The sequence below is a fragment of the Salmo trutta genome, chromosome 4 (assembly GCF_901001165.1).
Source record: "Salmo trutta chromosome 4, fSalTru1.1, whole genome shotgun sequence".
In the NCBI taxonomy this organism is placed as follows: domain Eukaryota; kingdom Metazoa; phylum Chordata; class Actinopteri; order Salmoniformes; family Salmonidae; genus Salmo; species Salmo trutta.
In genome coordinates this window covers 27348047-27364494 of record NC_042960.1, presented here as the reverse complement: position 1 = coordinate 27364494, position 16448 = coordinate 27348047, and the positions used below count along the sequence as shown (strand labels likewise).

The 16448-nt window shown below is 44.2% G+C and overlaps 1 protein-coding gene across 1 annotated transcript; it reads left to right on the top strand.

Moving 5' to 3' along the window:
• The first annotated feature begins 11490 nt into the window (after positions 1 to 11490).
• LOC115192183 (DET1- and DDB1-associated protein 1) lies at positions 11491 to 14166 on the top strand. The gene is made up of 5 exons (XM_029750395.1): positions 11491 to 11890; positions 13233 to 13313; positions 13410 to 13461; positions 13636 to 13697; positions 13931 to 14166. Exons 1-5 carry the CDS (start codon positions 11882 to 11884, stop codon positions 14033 to 14035), a joined length of 309 nt encoding a protein of 102 aa, XP_029606255.1. The 5' UTR covers positions 11491 to 11881; the 3' UTR covers positions 14036 to 14166.
• Positions 14167 to 16448: the final 2282 nt, after the last annotated feature.

Sequence of the window (16448 nt, the reverse complement as noted above, 5' to 3'; positions counted from 1 at the left end):
GGAGATATAAGACTCCAGCTTCAGTGATTTTTGCAATTAGTTCCAGTCACTGGCAACAGAAAACTGGAAGGAAAGGTGGCCAAAGGGGGAGTTGGCTTTGGGGATGACCAGTGAAATATACCTGTTGGAGCGTGTGCTACGGGTGGGTGCTGCTATGGTGACCAGTGAGCTGAGATAAGGCGGGGCTTTACCTAGCAAAGACTTAACGATGACCTGGAGCCAGTGGGTCTGGGGACGAATATGAAGCGAGGGCCAGCCAACGAGAGCATACAACTCGCAGTTGTTGGTAGTATATGGGGCTTTGGTGTAAATCCGACCTGTCAGCCCCATTTCTCTTAAAGATAACAAAATATTAGATAATGTATCTAATGATGTTCTACTCAAAATGTTCTTTATAAAACTCTATTCCTGCATCCCCTTTTTCCCTCATACTCTATTTCAGTCTCTACCTTTCCCTCTCATACCATCCACACTCTATCAGTACATGTTCTACTATCTTTGTTTCCTGGCAGTAATCAAACCTTCCTGTTGAATGCTTTCCTATCATATTTCATGTCTTCAGCCGGCTGTGTTCCAACCTTAGCCTTCTAAAGATGGCCTCCTCTCTTCTGTCCCTTCCTGCCGTTCTCCCTGACTTTCCTCTGTACTTGGAATACATGCCTACCATTTGGTCTCTGTTCCACAGCTCCTGCCATCTCTGCACAACTACTTCCCATATCAGTCGCTTAGACTCAGCCTTGCTCATTGGCACCTCCACCTCTCCTCTCCTAATAGGCTAGCAGCAAGAACCCCAACATTTTGAGATACGCCTACCCGAGGTACAACAAAACAAAAACATGTTTTCCATATTTCTAATCTCTCCCATATATGAAATGGATGGTTGTGTAAAAATATTTTACTGCAAAGTGGTTAAATTGATAAATATTGTGTTAAACCCCCTTTAACTCCCGAGTGGCGCAGCGGTCTAAGGCACTGCATCTCAGTGCTAGAGGTGTCATTACAGACACCCTGATTCGAATCCAGGCTGTATCACATCCGGCCGTGATTGGGAGTCCCATAGGGCGGCACACAATTGGTCTGGGTTTGGCCGGTGAAGGCCGTCATTTTAAATAAGAATTTGTTCTTAACTGACTTGCCTAGTTAAACAAAGGTTAAATAAAATAAATAACAAACAAACTGCAGAAAAATGACTGGTTGGATTGGGGAAGGGCCACATAAGCTCATGTACCCCAAAATTTCAAGCTCTGATATTGCTAAAATTTTGAATAAAATTAGTCAGGTGTCTGCCCTACAAACATAAACAAACAGAATTAGGATATATTATTATATTATGAGTTCCCCAAGATGGCGTTAGCAGTAGGACGTGTGTATTTGTCTTTGTCTTATCCCATGTAAATAGGTGGTCTTTTTCGTATATACCTTAATCTCACTTTCTATCTACGAACTAAATATACTTTCCTGCAACCCGCCTCAACCAATGTGGTACGGATCTGCTATTTTTATTCCTTATAACTGGAACTTCCATCATGAGCTAGCCAGCTAACTAGCTACTAGTCTTTGTTAGCCACGGCTAGTGGTCTTCACCTTTTTCTCGGTCACCAGCTAGACTTAGCTCGGACAACACCTGCCAGTCTGCACAGCATGATATCAACCCAGACCATATCGGACAGCTTCTCTCTACCATATCACCAGATTCCTGCCGCTCTGGATCATTACACCAGATCATTGCAGCTAGCTAGCTGCAAACGAGCGGCTACTGTTAGCCAACGCCTCTGTCCCGAAGCAAGCACCAGCTAGCCTTGAGCTAGCCTCGAACTAGGCCCATATACCAGCTAATTCTAGGTCTACAATACCTCCTTGCCAATTGGCCTGGACCCTTTATTGTCAAGACGGAGCCCCGCCGATCCATCATGACTGGACTGCCGACATGATCGCCCGATGTGGTCTCAACAGGCTATTCTGTTACGATGTCGCCGAAGAACCAGCTACTAGCCCCGGACCGCTAGCTTTTCTGAACGCTGTGTCCCGTGCTCCCGTGCTCGCCTAGTGTAGTAGTGACTACCAAATGGCACCCTGACTCATCTATTGCTGCTCTTTTGACCCTATGATCACTCGGCTACACAGCTGATGCCCCCTGGACTGTTTCAATAACACGGTACCTCATTTTGTTTACCTGTCAGCCCCAGTCTCGAACTCAGGTCCTGTATGTACCTAACTGACTCACTCTGCCCATTCATTGCCATTTACCCAATGTTGTCTTAGCTTTCCTGATCAACACCTGTGATTGCTTTTTGCCTCTCTCTAATGTCAATATGCCTTGTCTACTGCTGTCTTGGCTAGTTCTTATTGTTTTATTTCATTGTAGAGCCCTCAGTCCCGCTCAAAATACCTTAGATAGCTCTTTTGTCCCACCCCACACACATGTGGAGACCTCACCTGGCTTAACTGGTGCCTCCAGAGACGAAACCGCTCTCATCGTCACTCAACGCCTAGGTTTACCGCCACTGTACTCCCATCCTACCATACCATTGTCTGTACATTATGCCCTGAATCTATTCTACCACACCCAGAAATCTGCTCCTTTTATTCTCTGTACCCAACGCACTAGACGACCAGTTCTTATAACCTTTAGCCATACCCTTATCCTATCCCTCCTCTGTTCCTCTGGTGATGTAGAGGTTAACCCAGGCCCCGTAGCCCCAAGTTCCACTCCTATTCCCCAGGTGCTATCATTTATTGACTTCTGTAACCGTAAAAGCCTTGGTTTCATGCATTTTAACATCAGAACCCTCCTCCCTAAGTTGATTTTATTCACTGCTTTAGCACACACCACTAACCCTGATGTCCTAGCTGTGTCTGAATCCTGGCTTAGGAAGGCCACCAAAAATTCTGAAATTTCCATCCCCAACTACAACATTTTCCAGCAAGATAGAACTGCCAAAGGGGGTGGAGTTAATCTACTGCAGAGTTCTGTCATGCTATCCAGGTCTGTGCTCAAACAGTTCGAGCTTCTACTTTTAAAAAGTTGAATAAGTCAAGGGGTATGAATACTCTCTGAAGGCACTGTAGTTCCTCGCTGTCTCTGGCCCACACTCACATACAGTTGGTGGTGGTAATGCACCACTAATGTTGGATGCTAAACGGTGATAAATCCCATCGAAGGAGAATGCTAAAGAGGTCTGTGACGCTCGCCGTTTTGTGCGATGCAGACCTGCAGGAGAGAGTGGGAAACGGAAAAGACGTTGTCTGTTCTTTTGAGTTTTGATGTAGAGTCTTTACCATACGGTTAAGATAGGAAGTGTAAGCTATCCCATGAGAGCGTTTGTTCCTAAAATACTTCAGTGTTTTAGGTGTCAAGTTTATGGGCATGTTGCAGCTGTATGTAGCAGGGAGAGTCCTAGATGTGTGAAGTGTGCAAGAGGGCATGAGACAAAATAATGTAGTTTCAGTGGAGAAAGTTGTTGTGTGTGTGTTATGGTCCCGTGTGGCTCAGTTGGTAGACCATGGTGTTTTTGCAACGCCAGGGTTGTGGGTTCGATTCCCACGGGGGACCAGTACGGGGGGAAAAAAAATATATATATATATATGAAATGTATGCATTCACTACTGCAAGTCGCTCTGGATAAGAGCATCTGCTAAATGACTAAAATGTAAATGTTAGTTGTGGGGTTGCCCATGGAGCTCAGAGGTGTCCGGTATGAGAAAGGCAGGTTGAGGTTGCTAGGGTCAGATTAGTACAGAAAGTGTTGTATGCTGAAGCAGGGAAGAGAGTGGTAGAGAAAGGTGGGTACAGGGTGAGGAACCCTGAGAGAATTCCTATGAGTAGGCAGAGACTAATAGAGAGTGATGGGAAGAATATTTGCTTCAGTAAGGTAGGTGTCTTGGCATTCATAGCTATGGTTGTCAATTGTACTGCAGAAATTGATAAAAAGTCACAGAAAATAGAGGTTGTGGTGGCAGCAGCAGAGAAATACTTGGGATTGTGAGGTTTTACTGCACAACAGTTCAGGGGGTGTTGAGTGGTAGTGTTCTGTCCTCCCAGACTGTTGGGCTGGAGTAGTATTAGATAGGGTAAATAATGGAGGGGTGTGTGTTTTTTAAAGTTTTTTTTAGAGAGGGCTAATAGTTGGCATGGTCATTTTTCCTTTTCCCCAATTTTATAGTACTGTACCACAAATAATTGAATGTCAGTAGGCCGAGAATGGAGTCACACTCCAGTACATTAGGGTGCACCTTATATTGGATGCGATCCGCGAACACAATCTCAAGACTTTCTCCAACTGCTAACATCAGTGGAATCTGAGGACGATTGCTGGGACGTGGGTTGACCGGAGCTCCGGTATCAATCGTTGATAAACAAACAATCAAACTTTTCTCTGTGTGGCGGCGGTTCGGCACGGCTGTGCTGTGACTGGGTCAGAGATGGTATGAGATAGTGATAGAGAAGAAAGTCAAGCAAGTATGGAGCAAAGCGGTACAAGGGGGGGATTAGGAAAGAGAAAAAGAAAGCGGGAGAGAAAGGGAGTAGGGTTTTAAGGGAAGCGAGAGGTTTAAGGAGGCAGAAAAATAAGTTTGAGGAGAGCAACAGTTTCCAACGCTAGCAGCAGTTTGGAGGCAGAGAGCGCAGAGGAAGTGCGAGATAAGTTGCGAGGGGAGCATAAAGTGATTCTGAAATTTAGGGAGGAAGGGGAGTTGGGGCGATGAGTCTGATAAGGTTGACGGCTGTGATAAAATAGTTGATTGGGGAAGTTATCAATGCTAAAGAGATGGGAGCTTGTTGGTGTTCGGTAAGGACATGGTGCAGAGGGAAAAAGCTCTCAGGGTGAAGCAAATAGGGAAGTGTAAGGTTGTGTCGAGCTGCTGGAATGTTCAAGCAGGGAAGCAGTGGATTAAAGGAGTGATAACAGGAGTGCCTGTCAGCGTTAGCATTAAAGAGGTTAGCAACAACTTGAGAGGAGGTGTTCTAGTGACTGTTCAAAGATTGCAAGCAATAAAGGGGTAGAATTAGGGTAGACAGTCTGTCTATTCTGTTACACTTCAAGGGCAGGGTACTGCCAAATAAAGTAAACATAGGATATATGAGTTATTATGAGAGGGCGTACGTACCGCAGCCTTTAAGATGTTTTACTGACAGAGATTTGGGCATTTGGCAACAGCTTGTAAAGAGAAAAAGAGGTGCCAGGTGAGGAGCGGAGCATAAGTATGGGAAGTGTGGGGATGGTGTATAACCAAAGTGTTGCAGCTGTGGGGGTGCTCATAGTGTGGCATATGGTGGGTGTGGGCCAATGAAGCAGGCAGTGGAAGTGCAACAAGTGAGAGTGGAGAGAAGGGTGTCATATGCTGAGGCAGTGAGGGTGGTCCAGGGAGATACAGGTTCAAAGGAGAGATGGGTAGGAGCATCTAGACAGAGGATTACAGGGCAGGTGGACGGCGATATGGCATACATAGATAAAAGAAAGCTGGTGACGTTCATAGCAGGAGCTATCAATGGCACTGCTAAAGTAGAGTCTAAAACAGAGAGGATTCAGCTAATAGTGAACGCGGCTGGGAGGCGTCTGAGAATGACAGGGTTGACATGGGAAGAGGTTAAAGATTACCTCAATCAACCAAGGGTGGAGTCATTTATTACTGGATCTTAGTTATGGTGGTAGTACTACCATGGAATGCTCGAAGCTTGTTGGCTAATGGGCAGGAGTTCAAGCAGTTCATTGTGGATATGCCAGCAAAGCAACAAAAAACAAGATGGCGCCGACAGAGCTGGTTGCCTCGCTTCAGGTCCTTAGGAAACTATGCAGTAATTCGTTTTTTTTTATGTATTATTTCTTACATTGTGTGCCCATAAAATCTCAAGTGTTATTACATACAGCCGGGAAGAACTACTGGATATAAAAGCGACGTCAACTTACCAACATTACAATCAGGAATACAACTTTCCCGAAGCGGATCCTTTGTTCGGACCTCCACCCTGGACATGGGATCTTATCCCAGAGGCCGACCCAAACAACGCGGTTGCCGCAGGAGAGGCAGACGGAGCAGTCTACTGGTCAGACTTAGAAGGCGAGCACACCATCCACCGCTTCCGAGCATACTACTCGCCAATGTCCAATCTCTAGACAACAAGGTGGACGAAATAATGGCACGAGTTGTCTTCCAGAGAGACATCAGAGATTGTAACATTCTCTGTTTCACGGAAACATGGCTCACTCTGGATATGTTCTCAGAGTCGGTACAGCCACCCGGTTTCTTCACGCACCACACCGACAGAAACAAACATCTCTCTGGTAAGAAGAAGGGCGGGGGTCTTTGCCTTATGGTTAATGACTCATGGTGTAATCATAACAACATACAGGAACTCAAGTGCTTTTGTTCACCTGACCTAGAATTCCTTACAATCAAATACCGAATGAATTATCTACCAACAGAATTCTCTTTGATTCTAGTCACAGCCGTGTATATCTCCCCCCAAGCAGATACCTCGACGGCCCTGAAAGAACTTCACTGGACTTGATGTAAACTGGAAACCATATATCCTGAGGCTGCATTTATTGTAGTTGAGGATTTTAACAAAGCTAATCCAAGAACAAGGCTTCCTAAAATCTATCAGCATTTCGAATGAGCGACACGAGCTGGTAGTATTCTGGACCATTGCTACTCTAACTTCCGCGAGCCTATAGACAGAAACTAAAACAGGAAACGCTCATGCTCAGGTCTATCCAACGCTGGTCCGACCAATCGGATTCCACGCTTCAAGATTACTTTGATCACGTGGACTGGAATATGTTCCAGGTAGCCTAAGATAACAACATTGACGTAGACGCTGACTCAGTGAGCGAATTTATTAGCAAGTGGGTCTGTGATGTTGTACCCAATGTGACTATTAAAACCTTCTCTAACCAGAAACCGTGGATTGTTGCCAGCATTCGCGCAAAACTGAAAGTGCGAACCACCGCTTTTAATCATGGCAAGGCGACTGGAATCATGACTGAATACAAACAGTGTAGCTATTCCCTCTGCAAGGCAATCAAACAAGCGAAGTGTCAGTATAGAGACAAAGTAGAGTCGCAATTCAACGGATCAAACACAAGACGTATGTGGCAGGGTCTACAGTCAATCACGGATTAAAAAAAGAAAACCAGCCCCGTCGCGGACATCGACGTCTTGCTCCCAGACAAATTAACCAACTTCTTTGCCCGCTTTGAGGAAAATACTGTGCCACTGACACGGCCCGCTGCCAAAGCCTGCGGGCTCTCCTTCACCATGGCCAATGTGAGTAAAACATTTAAACGTGTTAACCCTCCCAAGGCTGCCAGCCCAGACGGCATCCCGAGCCGCGTCCTCAGAGCATGCGCAGACCAGCTAGCTGGTGTCTTTACAGACATATTCAATAAATCCCTATCCCAGTGTGCTGTCCCCACAGGCTTCAAGATGGCCACCATTGTTCTTGTTCCCAAGAAAGCTAAGGTAACTGAACTAAATGACTATCGCCCCGTAGCACTCACTTCTGTCATCATGAAGTGCTTTGAAAGACTAGTCAAGGATCATATCATCTCCACCCTACCTGTCACCCTAGACCCACTGCAATTTGCTTACCACCCCAATAGGTCCACAGACGACGCAATCACCATCACACTGCACAATGCCCTATCCCATCTGGACAAGAGGAATACCTATGTAAGAATGCTGTTCATTGATTACAACTCAGCATTTAACACCATAGTACCCTCCAAACTCGTCATTAAGCTCGAGACTCTGGGTCTCAACCCCTCCCTGTTCTACTTGGTCCTGGACTTTCTGACGGGCCGCCCCCAGGTGCTGAGGGTAGGAAACAACATCTCCACCCCGCTGATCCTCAACACTGGGGCCCCACAAGGATGCGTTCTCAGCCCTCTCCTGTACTCCCTGTTCACCCATGACTGCGTGGCCATGCACGCCTCCAAATCAATAATCAAGTTTGCAGACAACACTACAGTGGTAGGCTTGATTACCAACAATGAAAAGACGGCCTATGATCGTGGACTTCAGGAAACAGCAGAGGGAGCATCCCCCCATCCACATCGACGGGACAGTAGTGGAGAAGGTGGAAGGTTTTAAGTTCCTCGGCGTACACATCACGGACAAACTGAAATGGTCCACCCACACAGACAGCGTGGTGAAGAAGGCGCAACAGCGCCTCTTCAACCTCAGGAGGCTGAAGAAATGTGGCTTGTCACCTAAAACACTCAAACTTTTACAAATGCGCAACCGAGAGCATCCTGTCGGGCTGTATCACCGCCTGGTACGGAAACTGCTCCGCCCACAACTGCAAGGCTCTCCAGAGGGTGGTGTGGTCTGCACAACGCATCACCGGGGGCAAACTACCTGCCCTCCAGGACACCTACAGCACCCGATCTCACAGGAAGGCCAAAAAGATCATCAAGGACAACAACCACCTGAGCCACTACCTGTTCACCCCACTATCATCCAGAAGGCGAGGTCAGTACAGGTGCATCAAAGCTGGGACCGAGAGGCTGAAAAACAGCTTCTATCTCAAGGCCATCAGACTGTTAAATAGGCATCACTAACAGAGTAGCTGCTGCCAACATACAGACTCAAATCTATGGCCACTTTAATAAATGTTATACATTGATTTAATAAAAGGTATCACTAGTCACTTTAAATAACGTCTACATATCCTACATCACTCATCTCATATGTATATACTGTATTCTATACCATCTACTGCATCTTGCCTATGCCACACGGCCATCGTTCATCCATATATTTATATGTACATATTCTTATCTTTTCCTTTACATTTGTGTGTATAAGGCAGTCTTTGTGAATTTGTTAGATTACTTGTTAGATATTACTGCATGGTCGGAACTAGAAGCACAAGCATTTCGCTACACTCGCATTAACATCTGCTAACCATGTGTATGTGACAGGAAACATGTCTCAATCTGACTGTGGAGGGATATGTAGTGGTTTCTAGGGACAGATATGGGGGGGGAGCACCTTCATATGGGGTGAGCCACCTTCATAAATATAGGGGGTGTGTTGGTCCATCTGATTTGTTTAATAGACATCTGGATACTGTGAATCAGGATGTTGTGGCCATTTACACAGATGATTCAAAAGACCCAAGGACAGGACGCACTGGGTCAGCATTTGTAGTGCAGGAATGTGGGGTGGCAGGCAGGAAACATATTACAGATCATCTGGCTGTATATACGGCAGAGCTGATGGTCATAATGTTGGCCTTGCAGTCGGTGGAGGAAGTCAAGCCAGACAGAGAAGTTATTTGCTCTGATTCATGTGCATTGTTGAGGAGTCTGCAGTCATTTAGCTCACGTAGCAGACCAGACCTGCTTTATGAGGTACTACAAACCCATTGCAGGATTAGACAGATGGGTATACAGCTAAGATTTACTTGGGTCCCAGCCCATGTGGGGGTGGAGGAGAACGAGGCAGTTGATGTACTGGCTAAATAAGCACTTAGTAGTGGGGATGTTGATGTTGTAGTTTCAATGAGCAAGGCAGAGGCAAAAAGCCTGAAATTGACAGTGATGGTGCAGAGACGACAGGAGCAGTGGAATAGAGATACTAAGGGCAGGCATTTATTTGAAGTACAGAGGAAAGGGTAGGATGGCAGGAAGGGAAAGAAGAGAGGAGGCTATTTTTAGAAGATTAAGGGTGGGACACAGCCAGTTGAATAAGACTTTAAATGTGATAGGAAAGCATCCAACAGAAAAGTGTGATTATTGCCAGAAAACAGAGACCGTGGAGCAAATATTGCTACAGTTTGGGCAGTATCAGCGGGAAAGAGAGGATGAGATCTAGTATGAGGGAGAAGGGGATACGGGAAATTAGCTTATGGAGTATATTAAGTAGCAAGTAGGATTTAGTTTCTCTGTGTCTGCCCCACACTCCAGTACATTAGGTGGTGGTAATGCACCATAACGTTGGATGCCAACCACCGATAAACCCCACCGAAGAACACAATCCCGAAGAAGAACGCTAAAGACTTGGCCACGAAGCTAGCTAGGCCGTTTACTTGTATTATAGCCATGAGCCTTACTGTAGATTGTGACAGCCGGTTAAATGGCGTCCCCTGAGAAGGCAAGAACAAGATGTATGTCAGATGAAGAGCAGAATTATCATAAGGAGATGTATATTTGGAATATGGAGGAGGAATGGAGGGAAAAAGAGAGGCAGAGGAGGTCTAAGAGAGAGAGGGTGGAAGAGGGTGAGCTTGAGTCGGTTACAAATTGCAGAAAAAGGGAGATGGTTTGTTAAAGAAGAATGGTAGAAAGTGTAAGCTGCGTGAGCTGAAGACAGGAGGAGAAATGGAAGTGAATGAGGGCGAAGTATTGGAGGTGGTAGGTGTGGTGAAGTTCTTGGAGCCCGAGGCTTGCACCGAGGGTCAGGATAAAGATGAGTCTGTGACAGTAGGAGTGAAGTTTAGAAAAAGTGGACCCTTGCCTTTTGGCTAATCCATTTGTGATTTCAGGGTGGGTGAAAACAGAGTTGGGTGCTGTGGAATTGGTGAGGGTAACCAGAAGTGGTCTTGTGATAATTGTTAGTGTTTCTGCTGGTCAGAGGGAGAAGGCGCTCCGTGTTAAAATAATGGGGGCAAGAAATGTGAATTGTTTTGCTCTCAAGAAAAGAGCGCAATTGAAAGGAGTGATTACTGGGGTAGCAGTAAATGTAAAAGTTGACCAACTGAAGGGGAAGATTCCCGGTGTTTGTGGGTGGCATGAGTGGTGAAACAGAAGAATCATTGTCTGTTCTTTTGAGTTTTGATGTCGAGTCTGCCCGACAAAGTGATGTTAGGACCTATAATTTATCATATACGAGCTTTTATGCTGAATACATTACATTGCTACAGGTGTCAAGCTTATGGGCATGTGGCAGCAGTGTGTAGGAGGAAGGTTCCTAGGTGTGAGAAGTGTGTAGAAGGGCATGAGACAAAGGAATGTGTAGCATTGGGGAAAGTAGTGGTATGTGCTCGTTGTAGGGGTGCCGATGGAGCTGGGGATCAGAAATGTCCCGTAAGAGAGAGGCAGGTTGAGGTTTCCAGGGTTAAAGTAGTGCAGCATATGCTGAGGCAGTGAAGAAAGTAGAGGAAGATCGGTCAAGGGGGGGGATCCTGAGAGGAGTGGTGTTTGTAGTAGATATGTACCAGCACAGAGGGATAGGCCAACAAGTGATATATGTTTAAGTAAGATTGGATTTTTAGCAATGGTTATCAACTGTACTGCAGGGATGGAACGTAAGTCACAGAAAATTGAGGTTGTGGTGACAGCTGCAGAGAAGTATTTGGGTGTGCGAGACTTGATATCAGAAGAGTTACAGGGTGTGTTAAGTGTTGGTGTCCCATCCTTTCAAGTTGTTGGTCTGAGGTAGGACTAGATAGATTTAAATAGTGGAGTAGAGTGGTGTTCTTTTTTATTATTTGATTTATTAATTATTATTTGACTTTTTATAAGTTGTGTAGATGGTAGGTTTTTTTTAAGCAAAGTATAAGGGAGTTCTACTCCAGTCTAGTAGATGGCGGTAATGCAAACATTTATTGGATGCCAACCACCGTTAAACCTAATCGAAGAAGTACCTCACTGCACTTGCGGTTTTTTATGATTACAGAAGATAAAGTTGGACGCAAGAGTGTATACAACAGTGTGCTTCAAATAACAAGTGACTGTGGAGGATTTCATAAACATTGGCTAGTAGGCTGGAGAGCAGCTAGCAATCTAACTAGCTAAAACAGCAGTCTAACGTTCGCTGGCTTGATAAAACAGTTTACATTAACTTTACCTAGCTACCTGCCACATTATCTATCCAGCTGCAAGATATTGTGCAAAGCTCAGTCTGCGTTTCGTCTTGCGATACAAAAAGGAGCATCATGGACAAGGTAACTTACCGGCAAAACATTTTGCGAAGAGAAAGCAGCTACCTAGCTGGCAGCTTAGCAAGATAACGTTAGCTAATGTCAGTTCAGTGATCATCATATGGCTGTTCATTTTTCTGTTATTTAATTGTATGATCTGAAGTAGCTTGCTCGCTATCTGTCTTATTGGTAACGTTCATGTGTTGCCATTCAATTCTTAGTTAGCTAGCTTGTATCACAGAACAATGAGACAGATATTTTACCAGATGTATAAATGTGAAGCATCCGGTTGGCGTTTCCACTCACTATCAAATATGGCAGTGGGAGAAGAGATGGAACGAGATGGATTTTGGCCGACATTCTGCTAATATTCTAATCGATGAAACATTTGATCTCAATAGTTTTCTGTAACCAAAACAAAAGTCTGTTACAAACAGAGTGGGCTTTTAGACTTTACCCTTTGACAAAGTTTATTTTTATTGCGTTTAGACGGAACGCAAAGGCACACGCGCATTTCAGAGTAGGCGTTCCCCAACGGAAATATGCAAATATAGCTAGAACGCGCCAATTGGATCTCGCGATCTCGTGCTTTTGGGTCGTCACTCCTTGCTTGTTCTGCCCACTATGGCTCTTTTGTACCCATTTGAAACGACAGGCTGTGGTCTATCTTGTTTTAGTTATACAAATCTTTGCTTGTATCTCACCTGCCGGCAAGCCAGATAGAATCCTCCACTTGTTTCGACCATATGACAGGGAACGCCCAGGGTGTCAGCCACATGGCATCAGCCCTGGTTTCGAGCAGAGGTGTACCCCACCCACCCCATGGTGTCTTGGAGGTCACGTATTCCAGAACATACAGTCCTTCTCTGTAGTTTGAACCAAACGCTGTCAAAGGGGCAGTAAAGCGTCCTTCATATTTAACTAACTAGATGTCAACCTAAACTAGCCAAGTACCTCAACTCCTCCACTGAGTTGAGTGCAGACTAGAGTTTTTTTTTTAAATTAACCTCTGACTCCTTCGAGTCGCTCTGTGTCGGTACTTAAATGTACCCATGTTTGTCCTCTATTGCATGCCTTTTTTGTTTCTTTTTAATAAAACGTTAATTAAATACAACCACCTCAGCACTAATGCTCATGTGCCCATTGAATTTCAATGTGGACGAGTTGAGGTACTTAGCTAACCTAAAACCAGACATGATAGATAAGGCAAGGGATGGCACAGAATTTTGCAGGGCAAGAGGCTTAGTCACCCATGAACTGCAAGACTAGGATGACGCTCTGCAAAATTGGCAGCTGGTGTCATTTTAGATGTAGTCTAAACCTTTACTTAGCTACACAACACAGACTGAATAATATTTTTTTACAGGCAGATTTCTTAAAGGGTCTCCCTGTTTACAACAAGAGCAATTTCAGCCTGTTCCATGCAGACCCTGTGTGCAAAGCATCGGTGAGCACTTACTCATCTATCAGAACATTTGTAATATGACAGATGAACATCATCAGTCTTGCTCCCCCTGAAATGCTTTTAAATAACTTTTTACAGAACCGAAGACCGTCCGTGTACCTCCCAACCTGCGAGTACCCCTCAGAACAGAGTAAGTTCCTTCATCCTTACTGGAGTGCACAGACTTCATCTATAGTCTTTATTTGCTTTGTCTTGGGAAACATGTACTGCTAGAAATAAAACTTTTTTTATTTTAAACTCAAGCCATTTCCCCTTCCAAAACAACTAAATTATTCTTCATAAATGGATTTCTTTTACTTACTAGTCATTGTCACGGAGAAAACAAATATCCTCCTTCGCTACCTTCACCAACAGTGGGACAAAAAGGTGAGTTGGTGGGGGCTTCCCATTCCTGAATGAATAGATACATTTATGAATAGCAAGGTGTCATGCTCTAAATGTAAGGTGTCATGCAAGAGTAACAGATGTGACCTGTAACAGACCAGGAACGGCTTAAAGCATGGTCAGCCATGCTCACTCTGAAACTGGAACATCAACTTTGTAGAGGAGGTTGTCAATCAGGTGAGTGAAAGCACTGATTGTCCTCCTCTGTTGAACAGAATGCAGCGAAGAAGAGGGAACAGGATCAAGGAGAGGGAGGGAGTCCAGCACCTCCACACAAAATTGCAAGGACAGATAGCCAAGAGATGAACGAGGACTCTTAGGAGTGTGCGTACGGATGCGTGCATCTGGAGGAAGCACATACAGGCACACAACAGACATGACTATAAAGACATACGAGACACTCACACTTTGACTAACAACCTGAGAAAATGTCCACCCTGGTTTGGGAAAATGAAAAAACAGTGGCTTTTTTTGTTACCTTCAAAGAGTTTCCTGCCTTGTCTAGTGCCCTGTTTTCAGCTTCACTGCCTAGCCCTGACCACATGGGGCACTGCAACATCTTTCCACACAGTTTGCTTCAGCAGACCCAATACACTGAACTTCTGCCTGCCACAGCAGGGGAGGACCCAAGGATGTATATAAACCCTGGATTGATGATGCAATGTATTGGCCATTGAGAGGCTTTGAAGCCACTGGTCGGCCATATTGGCAATCTCCAGTAGGAGCAGTCCGCCGTAGGAATTAATGGAATTCAACAGTATTTCAATTAAATGTTTGAAGAACAAAATTACATACATTTCATGGTTTTTTAGTTGTAGTGGGGACAGTAACCCTAGTACTCCAAAAAATATATATATTTGTTTTATATGTTTAGCTCAAATAATATAATGTACAAGTATGCATTAAAGTGTCTAATAGAAGTGTCAAAAATGAATGTGGCTTCCACAATCTTTTTTTATAATGGAAGATTACTAAGATGGCTGCACCGAGGCTTCAATACAGTGCCCCCTGTCAGTCATCCAGGGTTTATACACATCATTGGGAAGAACCCTCCCCCCTGGACTTAATGTTCAACGTGCATTATCTTCCATTCTGCTCTGGATTTGTTTGTGTTTTAAGTTTGCTGCTTGTTTTACAGTCAATTCTAGTTCTGACATGTTAACTAGGACAAGTCAGTTAAGAACAAATAATTTTTTACAATGATGGCCAAACCCGGACGATGCTGGGCCAATTGTGCGCCGCCCTATGGGACTCCAAATCACGACTGGATGTGATACAGCCTGGATGACAAGTGACTCAACAGTTTACTAGCTTAGTTTGAATTTTTGCTGCTTTCTGGCAAAGTATCCCTGTTAAAAAAAAATATAATATAATGTCAAGCCAAATTGTTTTAGTCACAGGTGTTGACTATTCAGTTTGGTAGAATTGCTTTTCAATTTGTTTACACTGCAATCGAAGGACCCATTAGGTATTTTTGTTAAACTCAAAAGTTATAGCACCGGTAGAACAAAGAATAGTAGCCTACATCAATATGAGGGGTAGAGAGAGTGTTGTATTCAGTATGAAGACCTACAGTGCCTTGTGAAAGTACACACCCCTTGCACATTCTTTATATTTTTGCTGCCTTAGAATTAAATCTAAAAAGGAATGAAATTAATTTTTTTTCTCTACCTTGTAGATCGGTTGGAAAATACTAAAATGTAATCCTGTGTTGTCTTTTTATATAGCAAAATGTGAAGACTGCAACGGGTATGTAGACTTTCACTAGTGACTGTACGTAAATATAATAGCCAGTGCCGGCTGTTAAATATCAAGCCAAGACCTTAATATCTGTCAAAATAAATGATTTTGAATCAGTCTTTTGTAAAATGAATACATGTAGCTACATGGATATTATACTAGATGCTGTTATTAAATCTTCAGAGAAGCACTGCTACCCAATGTTTGTGATCTTGAAGAAAAAAAACTTTAAACTTCCCGAGCTGGGGGGGAAGTTGTGTGGAGAAGAGGATAAAGGAATAAAGATGGTATGATATGTAACAGACCACTTGCCATGGAATGCAAAAATGGGTGCAGTCGCCATCCTGCCTTGTTCCAGAGATTTAGTTGGTACTAGAACTGGTGTAACATTCACAACATTGAAGATAAAATAGTAATGAAAAGAGATGACGATTAATATCTGCTCTAGAGGTCGACCGATTTATCGGCATGGCCGATTAATTAGGGTCGATTTCAAGTTTTCATAACATTTGGTAATCTGCCTTTTTGGATGCCGATTATGGCCAATTACATTGCAATCCATGAGGAAACTGTGTAGCAGGCTGACCACCTGTTAACGCGAGTGCAGCGTCAAAAGGATCTTGTTACTAGCTAGCATTAAACTTATAAAAAACAATCAATCTTCACATAATCACTTAACCTGTTTAGGATAGGGGGCAGTATTTTCACGGCCGGATAAAAAACGTACCCGATTTAATCTAGAATATGCATATAATTGTTTGATTTGGATAGAAAACACCCCAAAGTTTCTAAAACTGTTTGAATGGTGTCTGTGAGTATAACAGAACTCATATGGCAGGCCAAAACCTGAGAAGATTCTACTCAGGAAGTGCCCTCTCTGACCATTTCTTGGCCTTCTATAGCCTCTTTATCGAAAACAGAGGATCTCTGCTGTAACGTGACATTTTCTAAGGCTCCCATAGGCTCTCAGAAGGCGCCAGAACGGGGAATGAT